The sequence below is a fragment of the Meles meles genome, chromosome 10, assembly GCF_922984935.1.
Source record: "Meles meles chromosome 10, mMelMel3.1 paternal haplotype, whole genome shotgun sequence".
NCBI classification, from domain to species: domain Eukaryota; kingdom Metazoa; phylum Chordata; class Mammalia; order Carnivora; family Mustelidae; genus Meles; species Meles meles.
The window spans coordinates 95,352,678-95,374,887 of NC_060075.1; the positions used below are offsets into that span (position 1 = coordinate 95,352,678).

At 52.1% G+C, this 22,210-nt stretch overlaps 1 protein-coding gene across 1 annotated transcript in view; it reads right to left on the minus strand.

Moving 5' to 3' along the window:
• Nucleotides 1-19,270: 19,270 nt before the first annotated feature.
• NUDCD3 (NudC domain containing 3) overlaps nucleotides 19,271-22,210 on the minus strand; it is a 59,062-nt gene continuing 56,122 nt past the window's right edge. The window contains exon 6 of the mRNA XM_046020389.1: nucleotides 19,271-20,786. Within this exon, the coding sequence (XP_045876345.1) occupies nucleotides 20,676-20,786 (111 nt within the window). The 3' untranslated portion in view covers nucleotides 19,271-20,675. The remainder of the gene's footprint in view (nucleotides 20,787-22,210) is intronic.

Here is a 22,210-nt window from a genome sequence, read left to right on the forward strand (position 1 = left end):
TTCCAATCCACAAGCATGGCATGTACCCTTCCATTATTTGGGTGAACTGCACTTTACCTCAGTAAAGTTTGTAATTTCCTGTGTAGACCTTCTGCATGTCTTTGTTAGATTTATTACTAGGTATGTGATGGTTTGAAAATAGTATTGTAAATAATTCCTCTTCAGTTTTTTTTTTTTTTTTACTTAAGTAAACTCCACACCCAACATGTGGCTCGAACTCATGACCCCAAGATCAAGAGCTGCACACTCTACCAACCAAGCCAGACTGGCACCCCATTATTGTAAAAAATTCTTAGCATATTTATAATTATTGCTGGTACATGTAAAAAAATTTTTCAAAAGACTGACATTATAGTCAGAGGCCTTGCTAATTTCACATATTCTAGTAAATTGCCTAAAATTTTAGGAGATAGTCCATGTACACAATAATATCACCTGTAAGTAATGACGATTTTATTTCTTCCTTTCTAGACTTTTGGTCTTTTCCTACATTTTCTTTTGTGCTGGCTACATTCCCTAAAACAATGTTGAGTAGTCATAGTGAAAATCTCACTGTGAGTCTCAGGGGGAACGTTTTCAGAATTTCACCAGACATACATGGAAGGAACCATGGTACATGTGGCTCATGTGTCCTTCTATTTAAGATGTCCCTTGTAGCAAAGCACAGTGCACTGTTCAGTTTTGTTCCAATTCAGTCTGTCCCAGCCTTTCACTGGAAGAAATTAGTCCACATACGTTTAGTGTGGTTTCTCACATATGTGAACTTACACCTACCGTGGAGTGCTTGTTTTCTGTTTATCTCACCTGTTACATGATCTTAATCCTCTTTCCTGACTCTTCTTGGATTAGTTATTATCCCATCCCCCCACCTAGTAGCCTAATAGCTATCCACTCCTTTGCTATTATTTCACTATTTACAACATACTCTCCTACTGCTCACTTAGTGGTAGAATAGAACATGCCCCCTTTACTTATTAGGGTCTGCCACAAGCCAGCATGCTTTTTTTTTTTTTAAGATTTTATTTATTTATTTGACAGAGAGAGACAGCAAGAGAGGGAGCACAAGCAGGGAGAGTGAGAGAGGGAGAAGCCGGCTTCCTGCTGAGCAGGGAGCCCAATGCCAGGCTTGATTCCAGGACCCTGGGATCGTGTTCTGAGCCAAAGACAGCCGCTCAACAGACTGAGCCACCCAGGCGCCCCTGGCATACTTTTTTTTTTTAAACCTCATCCCAGGCCCTATAACATTCTATTTGCTGCATTTCCATCCTCCTCACTTCTGTTGTTGTTACCGTCACACGTTTTATTTTTACATATTTTCCACCACAGGTGGCATTGTTATTGTTATGGAGTCGATATTCATTTCTGTTAACCCTTTCTGTCCTTTGCTCTTTATTCACTCCTGAACTTCTGCCTCCACTTTTGAAAAATATTTTTGCTGCAGAATTCTATAGAATTCTACATTGTCAGGGCTTTCCGCCCGTCCTTGAAGAGTGTAACTTTATTGCCTTCTGACTATGTGTTTGTGTTGGAGAGTCTGCACTGATTGTTACTGCTTTGTAGTCCTTCTTGTCACTCTAGCTCCTTTGAGACAATCTTTGTTCTTCTCCTGGTGGGGTTCATGGAGTTTCTTGAATCAATGGACTCATGGCATTCTCTGATTTTCAGAATTCTCAGCCACTATGTCTTCCAACATTTCTTCTGCTTCAGGAAGAAATTATTCTTTTCTTGCTTCTTTCTGGGACCCCAGAACTTTTTAACATGTTCCACGATCTGTCACACTCTTCTCTGTATTTTCTCTCTCTCTTCCGTCTCTATGCATCAGCTTTGAGACTTCCTCTAGTCCCATCTTAAAACCACTCATTGCATTCTAAATACAAATTATTGTGTTTTCAGGTCCAGACTATGTCATTGAAATTCTTCATCTTATTGTTTTAACACACTAATAGCAATTACTTTAAAGTCTGATAACTTCAGTATCTGTGTCATCTGAGAATTTTTTCCGTTTTTTTTTTTCTTCGTGTGTCTAGTAATTCATAATTGAAAGGTGGACACTGTCCATGAGAAATTACAGAGGATTTCTCCAGAAAGGGTCCACCTCATTCTCCGAGAGCAGCTGGGTGTGGGCAAACTCCCTCAATCTTGGTACACGAGGCAGGACTGCTGTCCTGATGTCTGTCCATCCGTGGGTCATGCTCATTCCCTAATATGTAGCTGTCCCCAGGTCCCAACTCAGATCCTGAGCTCCCATTTTTATCTCTTCATAACCATGAAATTGTTGAAAACACAACTGAATTTTTCGCTGCTATCTTAGCTTCTTACCATGTGCATTTGATATGCAGGTGAAGGATTTGGGGGGGGGGGGCAATGCCTGAGTTTGGGGCCTCCAGCCTCTTCAGTACTGGCCATTTCAGCACTCTCCTCCCCCCCCACCCCCGCCAAGAACGTGCTGAAGCTCTGCTGGCTTCTTTACCTCTTAGCAGTGGCAGCTGTATGCCCAGTTTCCCACCTCTCTAAGAATCCATAAACACTCAGAGGGTTATAGTGTGCAAAATGTCCACTCACCAATCTCCGATTCTCTTCTCTTTGAAGTCTGGACTCCTCAACTCCTGGTCATCTGCAGCAGCAGGTTACCTAAACCAATTTTCTTTCTTTTTTTCTCATCTGTGTTTACTAGTTGTTCTCTGTGGAAAAAGTGATCTGCTCCACCACTCCACCAAAACTGGAAGTGGAAACTCAAGGAAGGGTCATTTTATAGATGGCACAAAACTGGATGTCTGTCTAGAAGTAAAAATAATAAAAATAATGAGAGAGGCACCTGGGTGGCTCAGTTGGTAGATCATCTGACTCTTGGTTTTGGCTCAGGTCGTGATCTCAGGGTCGTGAGATGGAGCCCTGAGTGGGGCTCCTTGTGAGGGGGGGAGTTTGCTTGAAGATTCCCTCCCTCTGTGCCCCCAAAAGAAATAAATATTTTTTAAGAAAGATTTTATTTATGTATTTATTTATTTGAGACAGAGAGACAGCACACAAGCTGAAGGAGAAGCAGACTCCCCGCTGAGCAGGAAGCCCGAGGCAGGGCTCAATCCCAGGACCCTGAGATCATGACCTGAGCCGAAGGCAGAAGGCTGGGCATACAGCTTAGTGGACTTAGCCGCCCCCCCAACCCCCAGGCGCTCCTGTATTTTCGCTTTCTTGAACAGGCCTTTTGATGCACAAGAATTTTAATTTTAATAAAGTCTGTTTTATCTATTTGTTGTTGTGGCTTGTGCTTTTGTTGCCATACGTAAGAAGCCAGTATCAAATCCAAAGTTAGGAAGAATTATGTTTCCTTTTAGGAGATTCATGGTCCAACTCTTACTTCAGGTGGTTGATCTACTTGGAGTTAATTTTTGTGTGTGGTGTGAGGTAGGGCTCTTTCTTCACCCTATGAAACAGGTGGGTTCACAGGGACAGGAACTAGATTAGTGAGTGGGCCTGTAGGTATGTGGGGTGATGGGAAGTGACTGCTGATGGGTGTGAGGCTTTTTGGGGGGTGATGAAAATATTCTAAACTTAGTGCTGATGGTTGCATAACTCTGAATACATTAAAAACCACTGAATTGTACACTTTAAAAGGGTGAATTTTACGCCATGTGAATTATACCTCAATAAAGCTGTTATTAAAACAAACAAAAAGAGCAGCTGGTGGCCCGTGGGAGGGGACAGGCCTGGCAGCCCCACCTCCTGCTTCCAGGGGAGTAGACATGCTGCCCTCCCGTGGCCTCCATGGCTGCTGGCCAGGCTCCTGCCCTACACCAGACACGTGGCCCAGGCCCGAGTCTTCCTTCCCCTCAGTGCGACATGTCAGGTAATAAAGGGTCTTCTTTCATAAACTTTCCTCCCACTTTGGCCCCAAGCCCAATGCTGTCAGCCCATTATCCTGGCAACTCAGTCCAGGGAGTGAAAGAGGCCACAGCAGCCGCTCCTGTGCCCGCCTTTCTTCCTGAGGCGTGGACGGAGCCCCAAAGGACAGACACTGGATTCCTGGGTGAGGCGGAGGCTTGGCTGGGCCCCGTGTCCCATCTGTGGAAGGTGGGCCTGGACTCAGTGTGTCCCCTGCTGTGAACAGAGCTGGCAAGCTATCTGTCTACCTGCTGCCAGGCCAGCCAGGGACCAGGCGCGGACTCAGTTTGTGACCAGGCCATCAGGGGTTCCAAACAGGATCTGAGCATTTGGATTTGTGGGCAGCTTCTTGGGAGCCCAGAGTGGTCACTGATCAGTTGCATGAGGCCTCTTTGTGGCTGGTTTTGGGGTGGGAGTATGGAAGTTCCCTCTGTGCAGAGCATAGCACGGCCCCCAGACGTCACAGGCCATGGACAACCCACTGTCTTCCTGTACTCAGGGGCTTGGGCAGGAGTCAACATTCTCACCCAGCACTCAGCAGAGCCCTGGAGAAGTGACATCGGTGGCCTTCCTGGGAAGAGGATGCTAACAAGGGCTGGAAAGGAGGAGGTAGGGCGCTGGGTGAAGACGGTGGTCAAGAGACTGCGTATGGTCCCAGACACATGCTGGCCCCCTTTGTGTGGCAGAGACCCTGGGGTGGGAGCGGAGGGCCCGAGCCAATCTGGCTGTGCTCTCCCTACTGGGCCCCAAGGGCACTGAATCCTCCGGGGCCCTGTCTCTCAGCAGGGTGGGGCTCAGAGGAGGCCCTAACACCGCCCCTGAAGGTGTGCAAGGTCACAACGGAGAAGCCAGGAGGGCTGCCCTTGTCCTTCCCGTCCCCAGCCATGGGCCCCAGGTTGGCTCTGTGGCTTTGGTCTCGAGGCCGCTCTTCATCTAGACTCAGCGACTGCTATAGACCTGCCTTGGCATTTTAATTGCTGTCATTAAGATGCCTCCCCTCGCTGTGGCCGGGTCAGCAGTTCCTGGCCTTTTTGTGCAGAAGCTGTGAGTACTTCAACCTCAGTGGCCTCCCCCCCAGGGCTCCCGACACGCTGCTGCACAGGGCACAGGCTGGCTCCCCAGGCAGAGGGCCTGGTGCACCTTCCCTGTCCGTGTTCACCCTGAACATCTCAGGGGTCAGGCCCTGTGCAGAGGCCACAGTGAGTGGCTGAGGGCATGAGCACTGTCTTCTAGAAGGTTCCCTCAGTGGCGTGCACCTGTCTGCCTCATCCCTCTGGCCTTAGGACCTCCACTGGGACACACAGCCCCCAGGGGTACTCAGTGTGGTGTCCCCTGCTCCTAGCCCACCCAGCCAGTCTGGGTATGACACTTGCCTGTCTGTCTGAGGATAATAACCAGGATGTCCTTTTGAAAGGTGATGAGCCAAATGCGGGTTTCTCTGTGCCCCCTCTAGGGCCTGGGCCCACAGCTGAGCATCTCACTCCCAGGAAAACCGTTCAGCCACACTTAGCACAAAACGGCAGCTCGGGGGTTGAATTCTACCTAGCAGCAAGATTAGCAGCTGACTTTGCAAACTGTTATTTTCGTCTCTGGGACTGGCACAGCTGAAAAAAGTGGCCTCCTCCTGTGCCACCTGGGGACCCCACCCCCCACCAGACACTCCTGGCCCAAGGCCTGCTCATCTCCCTTCCTCACTGGGGATCTGTGAGTCCCAGGATGTGGAGCGGGGGGATCCCAAGAGCCTCCAGAGAGGAATGCCAACCCCCCCGGCCCCCACCCTGCTCCCCTCCCATGTCCACACCCCAGAGCCTCCTGCACTGCCCATCCCATGCTGTGTAACAATAGCCCCGGACTTTGTGCGCCACGGACAAGGGGTCTGTGGGGCTGGGGTCCCTCTCTCGCTGCAGGATGCTCTGGAGAACTTCCTCACCCACCACCTGCCTTCTTGCTGCTGATGAGGCCTGAATCCGCCAAGCCGCCCTGCAGGAGCAATCATACCATGGTCCCTACTTTTACAGAGAAAATCCTATGAATGTCCAGCTCTAGAAGAGGGTGCTGCAGACACATCCCCAGCTCCTTCTCCCTGGACACAATCCAACAGATACTACAAATGCACCCTGACATGGAAAAGAGAAGACAGGCCAAGGGCCTCAGGACTTGAAAACTGGGTGCCATGTGGTGCTGGGCACAGAGGCCTGCGCCCTGAGCTGCCACCAGGTGTCCAGAGGACAGAAGTTGCTCTGGGCGAAGTGGGGGAGGGGAGGCAGCATCCAGGAGCCCCGGGCCCAGCCCAGGGGGACCTCACTGCCCTTGCAGGCAGAAGCACGGCAAGGACTCTGAGAACCAAATGGCAAGACCACAGTCCACAAGAGGAGGTCAGAAGCCACATGCAGAAGCTAAGAAGGGGGGCTGCCTTGCTAAAATAGTGAAGACTGTCCTCACCAAGCAATCAACCCATCCAGACTGCAGGAGGAAGTCTTGCACCCCACCAGAACTGGGGAAGCACAGTTAGAATGAGGAAAGACAGTGCACAGGTGCCCAGGCCAAGATAAAGCAGATGCTGGGAGGACCGGACAAGAGTTCTAAAGCAGTCATCACAAACACACCTCAACAAGCAATTATAAACTCTCTGGAAACAAATAAAGACAGAAAACCTCAGCTAAGAAGTTGTATGCTTCTTCTCTCTAAAAAGAAATGCTCTATAAAGTAAAAATTAATGGAAAGGAAAAATACACTAACGAAGTTAAGCACATTGCCAGGAGCCTCAACAGCAGAGTAGAGACCACAGAAGACAGAACCAGTAAACCTGAAGACAGACCAACACAGGTCACTCATCCTAAACAACAAAGAGAAGACAGACTGGGAAACAGAACGAACAGAGCCTCCAGGATCTGTGGGACATCACCACAAGATCCAACATTCACGTCAGCAGAGTCCCAGAAGACAGAAAAAAATGGGGGGGGGGCAGAAAAATAATTAAAGGAGTAACATCTGAAAATGCCCCAATTTTGACAAAAGACATAAACCTACAAATTCAAGAAGCTAAGCAAGCCCCGGCAGGGAACCCTAAAAAGATCCACACCAAGACACGTTATGACTGAAGTTCTGAAAACCAGGGGCACCTGGGTGGCTCAGAGGGTTACAAGTCTGACTCTTGATTTCAGCTACAGTCATGATCGCAGGGTCATGAGATCGAGCCCAGAATCATGCTCCCTGCTGGGTGTGGAGCCTGCTTGAGATTCTCTCTCTCCTCTCTGTCCCTCCCCCTCCTAAAAAACAAAACAAAACAACAACAATAAAAAACAAACAAACAAACAAAAAATAAACAAAAGAACTTCTGAAAACTGAAGACAAAGAAGAAAAACATCTTAAAAGCAGCTGGACAGAGGTGACGTATCTCTAGCAGAAGAGCACCACTGACAAGATGGCAGGCTTATCCCCTGCAGTCACGGTGGGCAGACATGAGCAGCCTGGTCTACACCACACCACCGTGAACACAACCAGTCTCAGCCCATCTCGTAAGCTAAGCAGGGTCGGGCCTGCTTACTTGCATGGGAGAAGTGAGTAGCCCAACACGCCTCAAGTGTCAAAAGAAAGGAAATGTCACAATCACACACTCCACAGCCACTAAAAGTATCCCTCGGGAGTGCAGGGAAACAAATATAGTCCCAGATGAAGACGCTCAGGTCTGTCTTTAGAGTATGGCTGAAGAAGGGTACCCAGACAAATCTTCTTTGGGAGAAGAATAATCGAAGAGTGAAATTAAGGGCAGACATAACAGACAACTTCACTTGATGAGTTTCTGTCATCTGTCCTATGGCTGAAGTTATCATGCCATCTGATGGGGCTCCTAAAAGAGAACAAAGACAACTGTAGAAGTAAAATTTTGGAGGATAAAGAGACATTAATAGAAGTAAGGTTTCTACACCTGCTCAAAGCGACAGCAGTCATATGTGTACATGGAGGTGCGTACAGAAATGCCCAAATGATGACACGAGGTGATTTACTAAAAACATGATGATAAACCAGAAGGGAATTACGGAAGAGGCTCAAGAAGTCCACAGGAAGGCAAAGAAAACCAAACAGGAACGATGTGAAGAGAACAAACAGGAAGCAAATAACAAAGCGGAATAAAGCCTAACACAGCAATGATTACTTTAAACGCACGTGGTCTAAGCTACCCAATCAAAAGACAGGTTGGCAGTATGGATAAAAACATGCCCCAACTATGTGCCACCTTGGAGGAACTCAGTTCACAGAAAGGCTGCAGGTAAAATGTTGGGGAAATACACATCACGTAATCATTGATCACAAATACTATTTCTGTTAATGTGGCAGGAGTGACCACATTACGTTGAGGTAAAGTGGACTCCAGAGCAAAGAAAACTACCTGGGACAAAGAAGGACATTATGTAAGGATAAAATGACCAAACTGCCCAACAGGTAGAACAGTTCTAAGTGTGTGCTCACCAAACAACAGAGCTTCCAAATCCATGAAGCAAAACTGGGACCGTGGAAAGCAGAAGCTGACAAATCCACAGTTAAAGCTGGGGACCTCCAGGGGCGCCTGGGTGGCTTAGTGGGTTAACCCTCTGCCTTTGGCTCAGGCCATGATGTCAGGGTCCTGGGATCGAGTCCCACATCGGGTTCTCTTCTTGGCAGGGAGCTTGCTTCCTCCTCCTCTCTCTCTGCCTGCCTCTCTGCCTACTTGTGATCTCTCTCTGTCAAATAAATAAATAAGGGGCACCTGGGTGGCTCAGTGGGTTAAAGCCTCTGCCTTCAGCTCAGGTCGTGATCTCAGGGCCCTGGGATCGAGCCCCACATCGGGCTCTCTGCTCAGCGGGGAGCCTGCTTCCCCCTCTCTCTGCCTGTCTCTCTGCCTACTTGTGATCTCTCTCTCTCTCTCTGTCAAATAAGTAAATAAAATCTTTAACAGAAAAAAAAAATAAATAAAATCTTAAAAAAGAAAGAAATCCTTCCCTGCCATGCAATCAGGAAGATGTTCTCTTAAAAAAACCAAACAAACAAACAAAAAAAAAAACAAGCTGGGGACCTCCAGCAACTTGATAATACTACTAATCAAGAATGAACCAGGATATAGCAGAACTGAATACCAACATCAATCATCAGTACTCAATTAATGTCTATGGAACACTCTCTCCACCCAGCAGCAGCAGGATACACAAAGTTCTTAAGTGCCCACTGACACTCACTGACATAGACAACATCCTGGGTCCTAAAACAAACCTTAACAAATTTAAAAGAACTGCAGTCACACAGGCAATAATGGAATTGAAGTAGAAACCCATTAGAGAAAGACAACAGAAAAATCTCCAAACACTTGCTTGGAAATTTAATAACACATTTCTGAAAGAGGAAATCTCAAAGGAAATTAAGATATATATGATTGAACAACAACAACAAAAAAATCAAAAGTTGCTGGATGCAGCTAAAGCAGTGCTGAAAGGGAAATTTATAGCATCACACTTACATCAGAAAAGAAGATCATAAATCAATTACCTAAGTTCCCACTTCAAGAAACTGGAAAAAGTGCAAAACAAGCCCAAATAAAGCAGAAGGAAGAAGATACAAAAGATATCAGAAATTGATGAAACAGAAAACAGAAACTGTAGGAAAAAATATAATGAAATGAAAAGCTAATAAAAACAAAAGGATTAATTAGCCTCTCTCAAGACTGACAAAGAAAGAGAAGACACAAAACATCAGTGTTAGGAATGAACTGGGATATAATGACAGATCCTGAAGCCATTAAAAGGAGAATAAGAGGCTGGTATGAGCAGTTTTATCCTCAGAAATTGGATAACTTAGAGAAATAGATCAATTTCTTAAAAAATCACAAACCACCAAAACTCAGATCAAATAGATAACCCAAACAGACTTATAACCATTTAAAAAACTGAACACACACAAGAAAACCACAGAAAAATCTCTCATGAACTTCTATATGTAAACAGAATCCTCAAGTTGAATCCAACAGCATATAAATCAAATGTGATTTATTCCAAGGATGCAAGGTAAGTTCGATATTCAAAAATCAATCATTGTAACTCACCATATAAACAGGTTAAAGAGAAAAGAAATCATATCATATAAACTTATGCAGAAAAAACATTTGACAAAATTCACAACCCATTCATGAAAAGACTCTCAGCGCCCTAGGAACAAAAATGAATTTCTTCAACCCCATAAAGAGCATCTACCAAAAATCTAAAGCTAACATCATACTTATTGGTGAAACTGGACATTTTTCTAAGTTCTGGTATGAGGCAAGGAAGTCTGCACTCACCACCTTTAGCCAGCATAGTACTAGCCAGCACAGACACTGCAATAAGGAAAATCAAAGGCACCCAGATTGGAAATAAATAAATAGAACTACCTTCATTTGTAGATGACTGACTACAAAGAAAATAGAATCTTAAGGAATCTACAAAAAACTCCTATAGCTAATAAATGAATTTAGTAAGGTCACAGGATATAAGATCAACAAAAGTCAACTTCATTTATATGTGGTAACAACAAACAAGAAGAAACCAATACTAAAGATGCAGTACGACTTACAATTGGCCCAAAGAACACAAAATGCTTAAGTATAAATCTAACAGACCATGTACAGAGTCTACCTGAGGACAGTTACACAACACTCATGGAAGAGATGAAAGACTGAAGTATTTGGGAGACATACCATGTTCATGGATTGGAAGACTTAATATAGCAAAGATGTTGGTTCCTCTCAAATTGATCCACAGGTTTGATGCAATTCTTACCAAAAGCCCAGTGAAATGTTTTGTAGACACGGAGGGGCTTATTCTAAGCTGTTATGAAAAGGGAAAGACCCCAGAATAACTGGAACAACAATGAATAAGAATAACATGCAATGTCATGGCCGACCACTCAGCTCAAGGAATAAAGACAGGCTGGCGCTGGCAGGGGGCAGACATGTAGATCCATGGAGCAAAGATGAAAACGCAGAAGCAGATCCACAAAAAAGTGTCCAATTAATTTATGAAAAAGGGGCAAACACAATTCAGTAGAAAAGAGAGTCTTTTCAATAAATGGTGCTAGAACTTAAGCTCTATTACAAGCTGTGATCATCAAGACAGTACAGTACTGGCACAAGAACACACACACAGATCAACTGAACAGAACAGAGAGCCCAGAAATGGACCCTCAACTCCATGGCCAACTAATCTTCGACAAAGCAGGAAAGAATGTCCAATGGAAAAAGACAGTCTCTTAAACAAATGGTGCTGGGAAAATTGGGCAGCCACACGCAGAATAAAACTGGATCATTTCCTTACAACACACACAAAAACAGACTCAAAATGGATGAAAGACCTCAATGTGAGAAAGGAATCCTTCAAGATCCTCGAGGAAAACACAGGCAGCAACTTCTTCCTAGACACATCGCCAAAGGCAAGGGAAGCAAGGGCAAAAATGAACTATTGGGACTTCATCAGGATCAAAAGCTTTTGCACAGCAAAGGAAATAATCAACAAAAACAAAAGACAACTGACCGAATGGGAGAAGATATTCACAAATGACATCAGATAAAGGGCTAGTATCCAAAATCTATAAAGAATTCATCAAACTCAACACCCAAAGAACAAATACCCCAGTCAAGAAATGGTTAGAGGGGCGCCTGGGTGGCTCGGTGGGTTAAAGCCTCTGCCTTCGGCTCAGGTCATGATCCCAGGGTCCTGGGATCCAGCCCCGCATCGGGCTCTCTGCTCAGCAGGGAGCCTGCTTCCTCCTCTCTCTCTCTACCTGCCTCTCTGCCTACTTGTGATCTCTGTCTGTCAAATAAATAAATAAATAAATCTTAAAAAAAAAAAAGAAATGGTTAGAATATGAAGAGTCATTTCTGTAAGAAGACATCTGAATGGCCAACAGACACATGAAAAAGTGCTCCACATCATTCAGCATCAGGGAAATACAAATCAAAACCACAATGAGATACCACCTCACACCAGTCAGAATGGCTAAAATTAACAAGTCAAGAAATGATAGATGTTGGTGAGGATGTGGAGAAAGGGGAACCCTCCTACACTGTTGGTGGGAATGCAAGCTGGTGCAGCCACTCTGGAAACAGCATGGAGGTTCCTCAAAAAGTTGAAAATAGAGCTACCCTACGACCCAGCAATTGCACTACTGGTATTTACCCTAAAGTAAATACCAGTATTTACTGGATCACAAACGTAGTGATCCAAAGGGGCTCGTGCACCCAAATGTTTATAGCAGCAATGTCCACAATAGCCAAACTATTAGAAAGAACCTAGATGTCCATCAACAGATGAATGGATAAAGAAGATGTGGTTCATATATACAATGGAATACTATGCAGCCATCAAAAGAAATGAAATCTTGCCATTTGCAATGACATGGATGGAACTAGAGGGTAATATGCTGAGTGAAATAAGTCAACCAGAGAAAGACAATTATCATATGATCTCCCTGATATGAGGAATTTGAGAGGCAGGGTGGGGGGTTGTGGGAGGTAGGGAAGGAAAAAATGAACAAGATGGGATCGGGAGGGACACAAACCATAAGAGACTCTTAATCTCACAAAACAAACTGAGGCTTGCTGGGGGGTGGGGGGTCTGGAGAGGGTGGCTGGGTTATGGACATTGGGGAGGGTATGTGCTATGGTGAGTGCCGTGAAGTGTGTAACCTGGCAATTCACAGACCTGTACCCCTGGGGCTAATTATACATTATATCTTAATAAAAAATGACTATAAATAAATAAAAACAGAACTTGGGAAAATAAGCAGTGCTGCAGCAACTGCTCAATCACAGGACGACCTAATCCCAAACTTCACTCTTAACACAAAAATTAACTCAAAACAGATCGTGGACGTAAGTGAAAACACAAACTATAAGACTATAAGAAAAAAAATAGGAGGAATCTTTGAGATCTACATAAAGATCTTCCATAAAGATACTGGAAAACATGATTCATCAGAGTTTAAGAAGCTGGACCCCTGGACATTAAAGCTTTTGTTCCGAGAAAGAGTCAGTTAAAAGGGTAAGACTGATTAGAGACTGGAGGAAACTATTTGCAAGTCACACATCTGACAAGGAACTTTTATCTAGAATGTATTTTATTTTTAAAAAAGATTTTATTTGACAGGCAGAGATCACAAGTAGGCAGACAGGAAGGCAGAGAGAGAGAGAGAGAAGCAGGCTCCCTGCTGAGCAGAGAGTCCGATGCGGGGCTCGATCCCAGGGCCCTGGGAACATGACCTGAGCCAAAGGCCCAGGCTTAACCCACTGAGCCACCCAGGTGCCCCTGGAATATATTTTAAAGAGTTAAAAGTTGACATTAAAACAACTGATCCAATTAGAAAACAGGCCAAGGATGGGGCAGATATTTCACTGAGAGACACATGGCTGACAAAGGCCATGACAAGGTTGACCAGCTGGCCACCGGGGAAATGTAGGTCACACCCTGGCCAGGTGCCAGCACACAGGGTTCAGAAAGGTCCCCAGTATCAGGGTCCTGCTGCAGTGGTGGCCATGTGACCATCCTGGATGGCAGGGCCTGAGATGGGTGTTGGAGGGCTAGTCAGTGTCCTCACAGCTGGTTCCTTCTAAGGCTCTGGGAGAGAATCCCTCTCCTCACCTTTCCCACCTTCGAGAGGCGCCCACGCTCCTTGGCTCATGGCTCTGGCCATCTTCAATACCAGCCTTAGCCTTGCACCTTAGGATTTAAAAGCCCTTGTGATTACATTGGGTCCACCCAGATAATCCAGAATATTTTTTTTTAAAGATTTATTTATTTGACAGACAGAGATCACAAGTAGGCAGAGAGGCAGTCAGAGAGGGGTAAGCAGGCTCCCTGCTGAGCAGAGAGCTCAATGTGGGGCTTGATCCCAGGACCCCAGGATCACGACCTGAGCCGAAGGCGGAGGTTTAACCCACTGAGTCACCCAGGCATCCCCAAAATATTCTTATCTCAGGTCAAGGAATTCTTCGATTTCACCTGACCTTAATAGCCTTACGTGGCCTATTCCTGAGTTCTGAGAACAAGGACGAGGACGTCTGAGGGGTGCTTTCTGCCTGTCACAGCACCAAGTATGGGTAGGGTGCAGCAGAGCTAGAGCTCTCCTCCATGGCCAGTGGGAGCGTGAAAGGACACAGCCTCGCTGGAAACCCGTCTGACAGTTTCTCGTGAAGTTCAGTGTCCATTTATGTGACCCAACAACTGTGCTCTTAGGCATTTACCCCCAAAGGAAGGAAAACTTACATTCACACAAAAAGCCTACTCAGGAACACTCATAGCACTTTATTTCTAGTAGACAGACTGGAGACCACCCAAGGGTTCTGGGGTGGTGGGTGGCCCGTTCGCAGCCAGGGTCTGGCGGCCGGCAGGGACAAGAGTCAGCTACTGACACGCAGCAAGCTCCAGCGAAGCGCCCAGTACACGAGTAAAAACCCGATGTCACAAAGACGTGGATGGTGTAATCCGGGAGCACAGACTGCAGTGGCAGGGAGCCGATGAGAGTTTGCCGGGGTTAGGGATGGGTCAGCATGCCCAGAGCAGACCCCGTGGATATGTGTCGCCATTGTGGCAGCAGGTGCACAAAGTGGGCCGTGACGGCATCACACAGCGCTGCACATACACGCACACGCACCCGCTGTGGGGCCTGGAGAACCGGACTCAGAATGAGTTCTGTGGGCTGTCCCGGTGACTGTCGGGCTGGCCCCAGGGGACAGGGACACTCCACAACTTCCTTGACTCTACCACTGACAACAAACACAGGTCTGAATTGCGCGGGTCCACCTGTATGTAAATTTTTTCCAATAAATACAGCAGGAAAGTGCAAATGTATGTTTTCTTCCTTGATTCCTTAGTGCTGTCTCCAGGCTTCCCGCATGGCGAGGATGCAGCATGTGCTACATGACACACAAAATGCGTGTTCACCGACGGCTACGCTATCGACACGGCCTCGGTCAACAGCCAGGTGGTGTGGTGGGCTGAGGGGGTCCAAAGTTGTGTGGCTGTGACCCCCCGCGCTGCTGGAGCCCCAACTGTATCTCCAAATCAGAAGTTAGAATTTGACCCAGAAGCTGCCCCAGACCCATCTGCTCAAGTGAGGAAGACAGCCCCTGGCTGCACATGGGGCTCCCTCCTGCTCCCTCTCCCGCTGGCCAGCGCGGATGCTGGGATCCTGCTTTTCTGAGGGATCGGCCAGTAGGAGGGGGTGGGGTGGTCAGAGCCCACACCCCCGCCATCCTGGGACCCCTACACAGGCTCTGCTGGGGCCGCCCCCTCCAACACCATCCCCTTCAACACCCCCAGGCTCTCAGGACCTGACCAGACTGATAGAGGCTCTGCCACATTCAGACCTGCCAGGGCTGTGGGGCAGGCGGAGGTCTAGACCTTGGTCCTGGTGCTGGGCGACCACCGGCCGAGCCATGCCGGCTTGGGACTGGGCAAGACAGGGTACAGGGCAGAAGCCACAGTCATTGGGGGCCATCCCTCCATGAGCAGAGCCCTCGGGCCCAAGGCAACAGCCCAGTGCAGAGGAGTTTTCAGGGCTGCTGTAACCAACAGGCTCAGGGAACTCACACGGGTTTGGCCTCAGCTCTGGAGGAAGGACGTCTGGCATCAAGGCGGGGGCACCCCCTGCCTGGTCCGCTTCGGGACGCATCGCTCCACCTCCCGTTTCAAGGTCACGGTCCCTTCTCCTACCCTGAGCCTCCGGCCCCTTTTAAGAGGTGTCGGCGAGGACCCCTGGCTTGCCGTTACCACATAAGGGACACGACCCAGGTTCGGGCGGGGTGGGGAGGCCCTCTCACATGTCACACAGCCTGCTACCTCCTACAGACCTAGCGCACCTGCTGCCCCCTCGTGGGGGCCGAGACGCGGGGCCTGGCCACTTCTCCACTCTAGGTGGCCCCTCACCTGTCCTGGGTCGCAGGCTAGGACTGATGGCACCTGAAATGGAGCTCCAGCCTCCGTGGCCACAGAGGGGACCTGCCAACGTGTGCCTACTGTGCCGCGTCTGGCCCACCCCCTCCCTCTGCCTGCAACCGAACCCTGGAGCCCTGTCCGCACAGCACCCGAGGCCCCTCCCTCTGGCCCCTGTGCCCTAAGCACATCCCTGCCCCCAGAACCTACCTGGGCCATCCCGTCAGCCCAGCTGGGCCCCATGCAGGGCCAGGCTGGTGGGGGAGAGGCCACCCCTCCAGAGGTGGGTCACAGGGGAGCCCATGGTAAGCAGGCCGTGTGGCGGGGCTGTGGGGTCAGCTCTGCCTCCCCCACAGCCACAGCTGCCCGGACCTGGCTGGCTCCCAAGTTTACGAGAACCCAGAAATCAGAACTTTTGGAAAAACCTCGTCTTCAACACCAGCAACAAATGAAAAAACACTGTAATGGTTATGGAGTTTCCCTCTGGGAAGATGAGAAGGTTCTGGAGATGGACGGTGGTGGCGGCTGCACCAAGGGAACGTGCTTCACGCACCTGAACAGTTACCACAATAGGGAACGGGCCCCGAGGCACAGTATGGTTAAGGGCGTGGGTGCCGGTCCCCTCTTGCCTAGAGATCGGGGACGAAGGCAGCCCTGAGCGAGTGGGGCGGGGCGCCCCTCTCTGAAGGAGGGGGCAGTAGTGACAGCTGCCCCACACTCTGGTGGCTGGACCAGGGGTCTGTGGGGTCCGCGGGGCTACTGGAGGCAAGGGGGCAGCATCCCAACCCCAGTGATGGTGCACCCCCCCGGTGCTGGGGCCTCTGTGCGGGACGATCTTGCAGCAGAAGGCCCCTCCATACCTCCAGGGTGCCCTCTGGCTTGGGGTGGGGTCAGGAGCCCCTCAGGCACACACAGCTTCCGGGGTGGATGTCTGTATGGTCACAGCGCCCACAGGAGGGGCCCTGGAGGGGCCGACATGTGCCCCTGCAGGACCTCCCATCCTGCACCTTTCTGCCACACAAGGGCCTCCCCTCTCCAGTGCACATCAGAAGCGGCTCTCTGCCATAGCCTTCAGGAATCAAAGCTAAGGCCTGACCCTCACCTTCAAGTCCTGAGCTGGTGGGACCTCTCCATCCCCCTCTCCTGGCCGGGGGTGGGGGTGCTCCACTGACCTACTGAACCCCTCCCCAGTCCCATCACTAGCTCAGGTCACCCGGAGTTCTGATGAGCCATTTACCTCACCTGTAAACATGGAGTGCGCACCGTCTTGTGGCTGGCGTCAGGGGCATTGACAATCCCCACTGAGACCGATGGGTACCCAGGATGCCCTTCGTGGCCTCTGATGATGTGTCCGGTGCTCCAGAAACACCGCCTGCCTCGCCTTAACCAAGGGGATTGACACAGCCGTCTAGAGACAAAAGCAGGGATGTACCTGGCTCATGGGGTAGTCCTGAGCGAGCAGGTGTCCCCAAGGGAGTCTTCACAGAAGCTGCCGCTTGGAGGGCGGAGTCAGGGGCCCCAGGGGGCTGGGTTGAGCCCCACCATTTCCCCACCAGAGGTGGTCTCCAGCGGTGTGCCCCTAAACCCTACATCTGACGTCTTAGCAGGAGGGTGGTCTGGACCACCCTGTCTGGGGGAGGGAGGTGGCCACGGAGCTGTGCAGCAGAATGAGAGACCTCTCCCCCAGCCCAGCGGCTGCTTTCACAGCAGGGCTCAGGAAGGTTCCCTCCTCCATGTCCTCAGCCTCTGCCTCTGGCGGCCCCTCTATGGCCCGCTCAGCCCCAACGGCTGACAGGTGATCCGCAGGGCAGCCGCACTTTCCCCGCCTCATGCACGGGTGCCAGCAAAGCCAAGCCCCCTGCCGGCCCTTATTCCCCTGCTGCGGCCCACCAGGAGACACTCCCCAGGCCACAGGACCGTGCTGCCCCACCCCTGGAAGGTTACTACCTGAGCAGCTTCTCAAACCCCCTGCCTTGTGGGAGAAGCCTCCAGCTGCTCGATGTCCATAGCCACACTGGGACCTCCTTGGGGAGGGGCGCCCAGGCCATTGGTTCAGTTGGCAAATGACGCTGGGGGCCTACCCCCCAACTGCAGCGTGTCCTTCAGTGCCCGGCCTGGGCTGCACGGACGGCAGAAGCAGGGGAGCCCCGTGGGGCTGGAGCAAGGAGCCAGCAGGTGCCGCAGGGTATGGGGCAGGAGTGGGTCCAACTCAAGCCTCAGGGCATCCCTTCTCTGTGGCCATCATACAGCGTTTGGATCAGAATGTCCCCCAAAGATCCATCCGCATCTGGCAAGAAAGCGTGGGAAGCAGCAGGACAGAGAAAGTCGGAGGCCTGGCCTGGTTTCCTCCTCCAGGGAAAGCAGTCTCGGGCCAGCCCGGCAGGACAGTACCTACCCCGGACAACCACACCAGGCTGCTGTCCGCAGCCGGGGCATGACTCTGTCCCACGTCGGCTAGTGTCCATGAACTGGTCCTGCCCCCCAACACTGTCCAGGCAGGCAGCAGCAGCCCAACCCTTCAAAGCATGCTGTGGGCAAGGGCTTTTGCCGTCCGTAGCAGGAGAGGACACCAGGCGGCACCCGGCTTGGTACTCGGTGGCCGAGGCGTGGGCAGCTCTGAGGCCCCGCACCAAGCGGACCTCAAGACAGCAGGCCAAGTGCAAAGAGTCCAAGCAAGCGAGAAGACCACCAGACTCAAGCAGACAGCGGGGTGGGGCAGACGGTACCAGAAGCTGGGACAAGTGCCCAACCACATCCATGTGAGCACCAGCCTGCCCATGCAGCAGACCCGGGTTAGGTGACCTCGGGTCTCTCCCTAGGCAGGCAGTCCCAGGCACACACGTCGGCATGTTGGCACGGCGGCTGCCGCTTCCCAGACACATTTCCACACGGAACACGGACTGTTCACCCTCCCACACGCTTTGGAGCAAACTGTTGAAAGATGGGGCCTCTCATCCCTGGTGGGTTATGCCTAGTCCTGGACATGCTAACGAACCATGTATCCTCCCTCCATTCATTCAAGAAGCACCGCCAGGTCCTGCCCACTGAGCACGGTCCCCGGGCACAGGGGCGACTCGATCCCACGGTGCCCGCAAAGGTGCAGGCAGATGCAAGAGCCCAGCACAGCGGGGCCAGCACTGTTCCATGAGGCGCGGGGGGGGGTGTGGGGGGGGTCCTCTGGTGGAGGCTTCGGGACCCTGTGCTCACCTGGGGTTTTCAGGTCCTGCTGGAAACCCATGTGGGCTCTGCAGCCGCAATCCTTTTTTCTAAATCAAAACCTCTGATCTTCTGAAAATCACATGTCAGAGACAAGCGATGTTCAAAAGACACAGGAATCCCCCACCTGGGGTGGGGTCTGCTTTGTACAGAGCTGGGGACCTTGTGGCTGGAGTTTCAGAAACATCCACACGCACACACTCAGAAGTCTCAGCAGCAAATGACACACCCGGACACCACGGTGCTTAAACACAGATTTATTGCAAACCGACACTGAAGAGGGACTTCGCAGACGGGCACCCTGCTCTCCGTGGACCTCGGCTGACGGAGCTCAGTGGCCGATCGGCGGCTGCCGCGTCTGGAGAGAGAAAACACACAGGCTGCACCAGCTCCAGGGCCCAGGCTGGCAGCAAGGGTCAGAGGACACCCGTAAGGACAGCAAGCCCTCCGCCGCGTGGACCGTCACCTCCGCCCGGCCCACCACTCCCAGACGCCGGTGAGCCACTGTCACGACAGGCGGGACGGGCAGAAACCAACACTGACTATAATGTTGGACAGGGGAAGACAAGGGACCACAGAGTCCACGGCTCCCCGGTCTCCTAAGTAGCTGGGGTGTGGGCTCACGCCGCACCTCGTCATGCCAGAAGACCCTCACGGCGTGGCCCAGGGCCCAAGACTACCCAGAACAGTTCTCACACAAGGCGCCAGTGACATGGGACAGGCGTGCACATCCCGGAGGCCCCGAGGACGAGTCTCTGCAGCTCCATGACCAGCCGCAGAGCCAACTACAGGGGACAGGGCTCCGCATCCCTGACAGTGATCCCCCTAGCCGCCTGCACCTCCCCTGACGGCACCAGAGCCATCCGAGGCTTCCCAGGGATATTGGGAAGGAGGCGTTCAGGAGTCCCCACCCATTTCTGGCCTCTGCAGGCCACACACCTGCCCCCACAGGACCGACGAGACAGCTCCCACCTACTTGGGTGACAGGGGCTGTTCCCAAAAGGACCATCACCCAGAAAGGAGTCCCTGTCAGCCAGAAGGACAGAGCCACGAGGGGAGGCCCCCTAGACCCGCTGGCCGACAGCCCAACACGCCGCAGTCCCAGCTGGCGGAGCAGGGGTACAGCGGACACAGGAGGAGGGGTGCCACGCTCTGCTCTCCAGAGGACACCCGGTCGGCTCTCTGACAAGAACTGAGTCCCACGAGAAGACGTGGAGGACAGTTCCTGCTGCGCCTGTGGCCACTCGGGGCTGTGCCCCACATTCAGCAGCAGCGACCAGGGCCCACCTTCGGCTGCTCAGCAACGGGGCTGAGCAGGCAGCGGATGCATACAAACGCAAGCGACACCACACGCGCACAGGTGCAGGAAGAGGTCATGGCCAGGGTGCCCCCCACCCCCCACAGGTCAGCAGCTGGCCCAGCACCCACGCCCAGCCCCCAGCATGAGGAAAGCAAGCAGAGCGTGCGCACGGCAGCCAGAAGAGAGCGGGTGGCCGGTGTCCCGCTCTCCCCGTGCTGCTCCCAACAGTCTGGAGATGCAGCGCCGGGTGCCACGGGTCCACCCTGGAGAGGAACGACGGCGAGGGCAAACCCGCCAGCAAGCCCTGGCAGGAAGGAGCCCAGGGCGCGCTCCCTTTCCTCCGGGCACTAGAACTGCACGGCCCCCGGGGAGATGTTGAACATGGCCGGGTCGAATCGCTGGCCTCGGAAGGGGGAGCCTTCAGCATCCCAGCCCTTCTTCAGCATCTCATGGACTTTCTACAAACAGAAAACAGACACAGAGGTTAACGCACGGCCCAGAACGGGACTCGCTCCCATCCTCCCCACGAGGATCTGCCGTCCCTCCTGCCCACGGCCCCTCTCCCTCGGCATTAAGCTCAGTGGCGCAGCCGCGAGCACGGCCGACACATGCCAAGGTTACGGATCTCTGCCGACCTGAGGTACACAACCGCACCGAGGGCCTGGAAAGCACCCCAGCCCCTCACAGGCCCAACTACCCCTCCTCTCCAGCTCCTGCCGCCCCCCTCCAAGCCCCCTCCCTGCCAGCCACTCTCTGGACAGGAACCCCACATGAGCCGACCGCTGGTGAGGACTGTGTACTGGGGCCACCCAGGGTCGTACCAACTCCTGCTCCCCCCGCACTGCACCCCCAGGCCCTGTCTCCTCGGGAGCCACCAGCCAGTCCTGCTGATCCCCTGCCCCCACGTTTCCTACTTCTCCCGGGGACCTGCTTCCCTCCAGTTCAAACGTCCATGGCCATGAGCTTCCCCAGATCTGGCTCCCTCACCGCCAGCTCCCAGCACAGTCCTCCTGCCTTCACGCTCGTGGTCCGAACCCGCTCCCCACGTGTTGTGTCCCTCACAGCCACGTGCAAGGATGGTACACGTGTGCACACCCCTCCCCAAATGCCTGCTGAGCCCAGAGGAGTCCTGGACAGCAGTGCTGGTGCCGGCCATTCGAGAGCAGGTCACCTGGGCGAGGGGCACAGCAGCCCCCGGCTACCCCGTGTGACTCGGAGTGCCCGGCACGCATGGGCCCCAGGGCCGCACGCTGCCCCAGCACACGTCAAGTCCTTGCGGGGCCCCCTTCTGACTCGAGGCACAGAGACCTGTCCGTGAGACGGCAGCACCGCTAAAGCTCTTCTTCAGATACGTCCCCATCGGGTGTCGGTCCCTGGGCCCGTCGGCGAGAGCCTCCTGCTCCCCACGCAGGTGTACATGGGCCTGGGAGCCCGGCCACTTGCAGGCGGCGGTGCTTGGGCCCCTCCACAGGCCCCGAGCTCACACGGCTTTCTTCCGGTGGCCACAGGCAGCGGTCCCGTAACAGCCCGAGGTGGCTACCAATGCTCACAAGGGCAAGGCCCCCACCTGCAAGCTTGGCTGCGACAGTGGGAGACACTGGCCACCTTGGCCCCTCCAGTCCTGTAGGCCCGGGTGGTCAGGGAGCCCGACCAGGGGAAGGTTCGGAGACTCGGGGCAGGAGGACTGAGGCAGGAGCCAACTCGGGATTTGGGCCGCAGCCCTGGTGCCGGAGCCACCCGGCCACCTTGGACACAAGCTGGCACCAGCACCTGACGCTCATCTCAGGGGCGCTGGAGTCCATGACCCAGCCAGCCCCGCCCGACCGGCATCAGTCACACTCCCTGAGTGACCGTCACAGGAACGAAGCTGTCTGCGTGGGGG